General features: G+C 46.4%; 1 protein-coding gene across 1 annotated transcript; it reads right to left on the bottom strand.

Annotated features, from left to right (window-relative positions):
* Nucleotides 1–462: 462 nt before the first annotated feature.
* Nucleotides 463–8,098, bottom strand: tcf19l (transcription factor 19 (SC1), like). The gene is made up of 5 exons (XM_071911109.2): nucleotides 7,828–8,098; nucleotides 5,196–5,365; nucleotides 4,020–4,413; nucleotides 3,041–3,545; nucleotides 463–802 (listed from the first exon to the last, which is right to left on the bottom strand). The coding sequence occupies exons 1-5, from the start codon at nucleotides 8,096–8,098 to the stop codon at nucleotides 463–465; spliced, it is 1,680 nt and encodes a 559-aa protein (XP_071767210.1).
* Nucleotides 8,099–8,672: the final 574 nt, after the last annotated feature.

Below are 8,672 nucleotides of genomic sequence, written 5' to 3' on the forward strand. Positions count from 1 at the left end.
CTTTAGCCTCCTGCACATCGCCACCCCCCCCCCCCCCTCCTCCATCCTGAGAGTGGGCAGCAGTTAGAGAAGCAGGTTTGTGGCTGTTCGGTCGCCGGTATGAATCCTGAGACTGGCTGGGGAAGATCGGGATGTACGAAGTGAGCGAGAAACTCTTTCCCCTCCCTGACCAACTGCTGCTGAGGTGTGAGCGAAGCACTTCGCCCCCAGCTGCTCGGCGGCCATTAGAAGAAGAGGGCAGCTCCCATGTGTGAATATGAGGCAGGGCAGTGCTAAAAATGAAACTTTCCCTGGATGAATAAAACAAAAAAAATCTCAGCAGCTGCTACAACGGAAGTCTGTGCTGGTGCAATTTCCACCGGGAAATAAAAACTTGGGGAGGGAAAAAAAAACCTGTGTGGTAATTTGAAACTTTAAGTCTAATCTGGAACATTTCACCAAGTCTCACGGCCCCGCCCCCGCTCAGCGGCAGCCGCAGCGGAAGTCGGCGTTGGGGTCCATCAGGAGCTTCTTGCGGTCGACGTGCAGACAGTCCAGGTGGTACCAGGCGTCGCACACGTCGCACTGGATCCACTGCACCGTGTCCTGCTGGGGCAGGCGGCACCGCGGGGCCGCACACGGCTCCACCGCCCCGGCCGTCCCCGCTTCCTCCTCCTCCTCCTCCTCGTCCTCGGAGGAGGAGGAGGAGGAGCTGGAGGAGGAGGAGGAGGCCGAAGAGGTGGAGGAGGAGGACGAGGAGGACGGAGAGGGCAGGGAGGGCCGGGGGGGCAGGGGGTGTTTTCTGGGACGTCCCCGCCGCTTGCTGCGAGGAGAGGAGGAGGAGGAGAAGAAACAAAAGAAAGACAGAAGGAGAGAGAGAGAAAGGGAGGGAGGAGGAGAGAGCAAAGGAGAGAAAAGAGAGGTCACCACGATGAGTTCAACCTGATTATATTTCATAAAATCTAGGTTTGCTGCACACTTAAACCGTCACGGACTGACTTATTTCAATCACGTTTCCTTTTAATTTTTCATAAAACACCGTTTGCTCCGCTCTATTTACTTGCATGATGAAAAATTAAGTGGATAATTGCAACAAAAAGGCAGCCTGAGATGAACAAGAGTGTGGTAAACCTCTTTATGAATACATTTGCTCACACAGAACACCGCATCCTTATCTGATACATCTCTTGCATTTCAGTAATTTGATTTGCCATAAGTTAGTTAGCATGATCTATAGATTTTTTTCCTCACATCAGTTTTAGAAAATGTGCAAATTGAAGAATCGAAGAAGGAATGCCGGTTCTGATTTATAAGCAAGGTGGGAAATTCAGTGTGAGAAGAACAATATAAAACATAATGATGGGGCCGGGTGATGGTGCCAATTTGCAGAGCAGATACAGACACCTGGCAGACGGCACCTGCCTCTTTGAACAGGAGCTCAATCCCCAAGTAAGTTAAGAAAGGCAAGAATAGGAAAAAGTCGAGCCGAGTATCTGTGTAGGATGACGCTGAACAAAGAAAAAAGAAGAGGAATACCCAAAAAGTGAATCTTCCTCCTAGTTGGCTTCACTTGTGCTGCATTTCAACACAATGCGGCTATATAATTTAGTCAGTACACCTGAATAAAGTCCTTTTATTATAATGTTATTATTATTATTATTTAAGTGAAAATTGCCTGACAAAGCCAAACAATTGGTTGTGAAAGTAAAGCTCACCAGATACAGTATGTGGTAATTTTCCTTTGGTCAGTATTGACTGATCAAGTATTTACAGACTCAGTTTTTACCTTGCACTTGAGATAAAGCTGTATTTGGGATTTGCACGCATTGTTTTCTATGTCTGTTGTGTGATGCTGATATCTCACCCCACCCTCCTTCCTCAAACACTTCAATATTTCCCAGTTACACAATTATTAATCGTGGAAACATGAAATTGCGATATGATTTAGGGCTGTGAACTGCTCCTAAAAAACGATTTTGTTGATGAATTGACTGAAATGAGTCAAATTCAACTGAAGAATTTTACATTTTTAAATTTACATAACATTGACACATAAAAGTAGGACAAACGTGAAAGTAGACAACGTGATCTGAACAGATACAGATTCTACCCGGAGTTGATTCACAGCGTGAAATGTTATTCAGTTTCTGAGAAAGACATCGGCTTGTGTTCTCCTGATTTCTGCCTTTTGCTCAGGGGAATCCAAACCTTCCAAACACTGCTTGGAGCTGTGAGGAGGATCAGAAATCTCCTTGTCAGGCTCGGTGTTTTCTGCCATAAACACAAACTGGGCTAGTAGAAGAGATCACAAGAGCAACGGAGAATGAGAGTCTATTGGGCCGGCGATGTTGACTAGGGATGCACCGATGCCACTTTTTCAATGCCGATACCGATTACGAGTATGAAAGTTTAAGTATCGGCCGATACCGAGTACCGATCCGATCCATTACTTTTACTGAACAGTGCAGGCTTACTTCCTTAGTTTGGGGTCAATGGACAAAATGATTGAGATAAAATCCTTGTTTTTCCCTCTGTTTGAGAAATACAGGCTTCTATGTGCCACAAATGCATAAAATCAAGACAGTTTGCTTTTATTTCTTACATGTTACTCATGGCTTTCGGTATCAGATTTTAGTCTTGGGTAAAATCTCTGATACCGATATTCCATTTTAGCCTGGTATCGGCACCGATACCGATACCAGTATCGGTGCATCCCTAATGTTGACTGTCTCAAGTCTGTTGCTGCTATGACAACTGACACCTAGGATATCTATCTATCTATCTATCTATCTATCTATCTGTCCAATACTTATGAGTGATCAATAGGACAGATTTCTAAAAATCCTGAATCTTCCTTTTTTATATTCAGGGCAGGAAACTAACCTTCTGATCCACTAGTCATAGTGGCGGGAAAACCCCAAAATTCCCCTGCCACTACTTCACCAGATGACGAGGTTTGTAAAATAATAAAGAGCCTGGTTAGTTAGCAGTAAGAGCTGGTACAATAGTCAATGAGTCTAATGTGTGTGTATTGTATCATGCTGCCGGGATGTCAGCTTACCTGGTAGGAAGGTGAAATCTGTTGAACTGCACCCTGTGTCTCTCTTCTGTGCAGATCCTGACGGAGGGCGAGGCCAGGCTGTAGTTCTCCCCTCCCACCACCAGAGGGGAGTAGACCGGGGAGCTGTGAGCCCGCCGCCTCCCCCTCGCCGCCGACAAAGCGGAGAAGGCGCTTTTCTGTTGCCGGAAGGCGGGGACGGCGCCGTGCGGCCCCGTCCGGATGCGGTGCGTCTCCAGCTCTTGCTTGCGCGCGGCGGGGTTGGCGAACGCCGCCTGGTGCAGGTGGTGCTGCAGTTTGCTGTTGGTCATGGCGCCGTGGAAACTGCCGATGGTCCTGGTGCCGACGGGGAAGGGCTTGGCCTCCAGCGGCCGCCTGACGTCGCTGTGGCTCTTGGGGTGCAGCGGCAGAGCGGCGGGCGAGCTGAAACCCTCCGACTCCGACTTGTAGAGCCGCCGCCTCTTCCTGCCCCTCGCTCTCTGCCCGTCCTCCAGCGCTCCCGCCACGGCTGCACCGAGCAAAGAAAACACACCGGGATTATTTTGCTGAATGTTGTTATAGGAGCCGTGATACATCCAGACTGTTTCTTTCCCTGTGAAATGTATTTTTCAGCACTTTTTCAGAAATCTGCGTTTGCGTTCTGCTTTCTTTGAACTGCTGAATAGCTAACTGCAGCTTTAACCCCCATTTCTGTGCAATTTATTCTCCTTTTCATTGACTCATTACTCTTTTCCTGCTTCAATTGAATGTCATTCTCTTGTAGCGCAATGAGATTTCGTTTCAAAGAAAAGCGTTCTGAATAAAATGCTTAGAAATTTGTCAGTTTGAGTAAAATGAAAGGTTTTCTTTGACTTGCTGGTCAGGGTTCATGCACATTACAAGAACACTTATGTAGAAGCTGAAAAGCACCTTTCCCTCTTAGAAGAACACACGGCGTGTTGCGATGTAGAAAATTCAGTAAGTCAGTAATTACATTTCTTACCTCCTCGGCCCCGGGGCTCGTCGGAGCTGTCGTCCTCCAGCAGCACCGTGTGCGCCGACTTCCTCCTGCTCCTGGACGACGGCGGCAGGGATTTCGTCGAGGGCATGGCGCCCGCGGAGGAGAAGGAGGGCGGCGTGGAGGGAGGCAGCAGGGAGGAGAAGCCCACGGCGAGGGGGGGCGAGGAGGACGAGCCGGGGTCCGAGACGTTCCCTCCCTGGCTGTCGCTCCTCTTGAAGGTCCAGGCGCTGCCCCGCATCTTGCTGAGGCTGCCGATGGAGTTGAGGATGACGGTGGCCCGGTTGATGGACAGCTTGGACAGGTCCAGGTTGGGCGCCGCCTTCCGGTCCAGGCTGGTCCTGATCCGGTTCTTCAGGTCGGAGGAGAAGGTGCCCGCCTAGAAAGCAAAACATTATGAATTCCTTTATGAATTGTTGTGTTAGAGTCAGAACTTCATATATCAGTTGTCAGGGTGAGAAATTAACATCAGTCATACCGGTAAAATTAGTGTTTGTGTCGCCTGCCACCTGGGTTTGAGATGGAAACACTCGAATGCCTCGGTTATAAACAGTTTTTGGTCTTTGCCTGTTCTCAATCTTTGAAACTACGCTTAAAAATGTTCTCTTGTAATTTGAATTCTGCTGCACTTTTCATGAGTGAGCAAGTTTTAATTTCATCATAGTAAAATCTTAACAGCATCTGATTCTATACACAAGATAGTGATAGGGTGACATATATCTTGTATGTTTATTTTGGCAAATTATTCTTGACAGGTAGTTGTTTTTTTGCGTCCACCAGCCCTTAGAAGATGAGCCAAAAAGTTAACGTTTCAGACACTGTTGCGCATTACATGAAGCCATCTGGAGGACACTGTCACCAAAGCACCTTACAGTACGATGAGTATGGGTGACACCAGTGGGAGGTGAAACTGTAACCCTGCCAGTGCTGGTGCCATGCTCTACCACCTAAACTACTTTCTATATCCCCTTTATGATACAATTACACTATATACATTACCTATGAAATGATACAGTGCATCATGATTTAATCCATGTTGGCTGCAATATGAGGCACTATTATAAATCAATTTATTTAAAAGGTAGTGAAAGAGTCAGGCATTAAAGAGTTGAATCTCTCTGCCTCTCTTTCCCTGCCTTTAAAAACAGCATCAAAGATCACCTTTGGGATTGTGATGGCGTCGAAGTCCAGCGGGCGAACTTTGACCTTCTGGAACAGAAAGTAGAACTCTGGGCTCCCGGGAGCCGATTGGCCACCGAAGGTCAGCGTGTCGCCATCGGAGAGCTCCCATTGGACGCCGGGCTGGAGGCGGACCTCGTTGACCCAGGTGCCTAGCAACACAGAGCGGAGGAGGAAAGGTTTATTTTTTATCTGCAGTGTGTTGTTACACACCATCGGCGCTTGGCACGGCTCCCGGTGGTGAGCTGGCACTCAATTTTATTCAGCTCACAAAACAAGATGATTTGAGATTTTGATTGGCGGTGCTGGCATTAAGATGTGAGAAAAGTAAAACAGCTCATGAATCATCTGTCCTGAAGTCAGATGAGCAGTCCAAATGAATGCACACAAACAAACAAACAGTTTGTGGCTGAGGACGATGTCACCTAGGGCCAGATCATCACGAAAACTTTTTAATATATGAACAAACTCCTGACAAACAAGACGGAATAAATCAAGCGAGCAGAGCCTCAAAATAAAGTCATTTGTTGACTATCAATATGTTTACAGCTTCCAAAATTGAGGGGAAATGTAAAACAGTCTGTGAAATGGACCTAAAATTGTGGAGCTGGAAGGCTACGAGGCAATCAAACGGCCATGACAGCGCAGCGCAGATGAGAAATGCACTTTGAATACTAAACTGTAATTTTAATAGCAAAAATGAGGAATGTGTGAAACAGCCTGTGAAATTACTTGAAAAATTAGGCAGTAAGAGCGCGGTTTAGATTCTCAGCCTGCCTGACCGCTCACACACAGTCCGTCTGCCCGAAGTGAAGACCCGACTCTCCATCTCGTCCTGAACACCTTCCCCACTTTGTGCCGCTCCCTGTGCGGTGCAGGCTTTACTGAAGAATGCTGTTTGTAGACTGAGAAATAAATATACCAAAATAAATGACTTCCTATATATATTTCATGCAAGGCCGTTCCTTACACCTGCTACAGACAGGTGTCATTTCTGCCGTCACTATTCGTTTTTCGCTCTTTTTACCATTTCATTATTTCATGTTTTTTTGTTCTTATCCTGCTTTTACTCCTCGTTTTATCCCTCTTAACTTTTCCGCGGATCCACTTTATGAAAACTTCTGTAATTCTCTCCTGTAATTTTTAATATTTTTATTTTAATCTTATATACATACTAAAACCCTGTTTATTTTTATTTTAAATTTTAATGTTCCCATTTTATTCTACTCTTATTATATACATTGTCTTTTTTAAAATTTTTCATGACCTCTCTTTTCTGGTTGTTTTATTCCATTGCATTTTTATCTGTGTTGTGAAACACTTTGAGCTGCATTTGTTTGCATGAAATGTGCAATACAAATAAATTTTGATTGATTGATTGATTTGTGTTGACTTTCTTACTCCCTACACATTTCAATCTTGCATTACATGTGTGTTATGTGATTTTCATGTTGTAACTTAAATTGAAAGATTACTATGGGTTGAGAAAATTCTGCAACCTTTGAACTGATGAAAACCTTCACAAATCCCATTGGATGAACTGAAAATTGCATGGCGATCAAGCTAAGAACAAGATTGTTTTTCTTAGTTCCTGAAAAGTTGATATTGTGGAGATACAATTTGTTCGCTATGCAAATGTGTGTGTCTGATCTGAGGATCTGCCTCGTCTGTACGTCTACAGCTGTGTGTGTTCGTTTGTGGATTTTAGTTCCTGTCAGTCTGCAGGTGTTAGTCTTTGTATTTCTGTTACAAACAAGTAGAAGACAGTTTGTGTGTGTGTGTGTGTGTGTGTGTGTGTGTGTGTGTGTGTGTGTTTTTTTTCCCTGTCTACAGGAGTCAGTATTTGTCTTTCTGTCAGTAACTAATTTGGGAGTGGGTGAGAGTGTGTTTGTGTGTGTGGGGGGTTTGTGATGCTCCACTTCCCTGTCTACAGTTTTTACCATTTGTATTCCTGTCAGTCAAAATGTAGGAGTGTGTGTGTGTGTGTGTGTGTGTGTGTGTGTGTGTGTGTGTGTGTGTGTGTGTGTGTGTGTGTGTGTGTGTGTGTGTGTATCTGCATCTACGAGGCCCGGTCTCTTTCTACATCTGCACTGGTTTTTCTCTAAGACGAGCAGAGTGTGAGCCATGTGTTTGTTTTTCTACAAGGTGTTAGTGTCTGTACTTCTGTCTGTAAACAATTAGCAGAGCGTAAGTGCGAGTGTGTGTGTGTGTGTGTGTGTGTGTTAGTGTTTCTGTGAGGCTGTTTCTTTCCCTGTAGAAGTTTTGTATTTCTGTAACTCAGCCTCTCTCTCACCATGACTGTGGGTGGGGGGGGTGTAAGTCGACCTCTCCAACTCTCACATTGACTGTAGAGGAGTAGGAGTGAGTGTGTGTGTGTGTGTGTGTGTGTGTGTGTAAGTTGGCCCCTTTAAGTCTCTCCTTGACTGTAAAGGTGTAGGGGGGGTGTGTGTGTTGTCTCTCTCCATGACTGCAGAGCTATAGGTGTGTGTGTGTATAGGTTAGCCTCTCTCGCTATGACTGTAGGGGTGTGTGTTGGTCTCTCGCTCACTATGACTGTAGAGTTGTAGAAGTGCGTGTGTGTGTGTGTGTGTGTGTGTGACTCAGCCTCTCTCACCATGACTGCTCCTGTCCTTGACGTGGACCCTCCAGCCCTCCTCCTGCGGCGGGACGTCCCCCCCGCTGCCCTCCCTCTCGGCGTGCAGCTCGGCGTGGATCCTGGACACCGAGGCGGAGTCCAGCGTGACGTCGCACAGCTCGGCCGCCCGGCCCAGGCGGAACACCGAGTGGCTCAGCGCCGGCCGGAACGTGTACAGGTCCCGCACCGAGTCGCCCGCCGCCGAGCCGATCCGCAGCAGCTGGAAGCACGGCTGGACCCCCGACAGCATGACTGACAGGCTGGCCGGCCGACGGGATTGTCTGCGGCCGCTAGGCCCCGCCCCCCGAGGCCGCACCCGATCTGCGACAGGTGACGACTTACAGGAGGTTGGGATCCATTGTTGGATAAGACTCTAGGCTAGTGGATATGAGTCAAACTGAAGGCGTGTGTGCTTTGACTGCTAAACATAGGCCTATATGTATTTTACTGCCTAACCACAGGCTTGAATGCAATGTATTGTGGGAGTTTAAAGGCTAAGAGCAACAGGTGTTTCTATTAGTATGGAAAGCTGATGTCTTACTATGTCCTGTTGCTGAATATATGAATAAATAAAGAGGATATAAAGTACTGTATAAGTCGACGTACTGTGGAAATGAGCTGTTACACTGTATTATCAGCCCAGGCTCAAAGACACTAAATCCACCGTGGATTGTAAGGCATAAACCGGTGGATTTAAGAGGAAGAAGCTTCTGTGGTAATGCAGAGCGTTACTGTGCTAATAATTTGCAATGTTATGTGCAGTAAACATTAAAAGTGTGAAAAGTACAACTGCACAAAATCTGACAGCCGACTTTTTTTTTTTT

Source organism: Centroberyx gerrardi, chromosome 19, assembly GCF_048128805.1.
Source record: "Centroberyx gerrardi isolate f3 chromosome 19, fCenGer3.hap1.cur.20231027, whole genome shotgun sequence".
NCBI lineage: Eukaryota > Metazoa > Chordata > Actinopteri > Beryciformes > Berycidae > Centroberyx > Centroberyx gerrardi.

Bases quoted from the DNA above. Each gene is read 5' to 3' on its own strand.
- tcf19l (XM_071911109.2), bottom strand. From the start codon at position 8,098: ATGCTGTCGGGGGTCCAGCCGTGCTTCCAGCTGCTGCGGATCGGCTCG. The intron at 4,414-5,195 runs GTGATCTTTGAT...TTTGCTTTCTAG, and splicing joins ACGCCATCACAATCCCAAAG to GCGGGCACCTTCTCCTCCGA. The intron at 3,546-4,019 runs GTAAGAAATGTA...TGCTCGGTGCAG, and splicing joins CGAGCCCCGGGGCCGAGGAG to CCGTGGCGGGAGCGCTGGAG.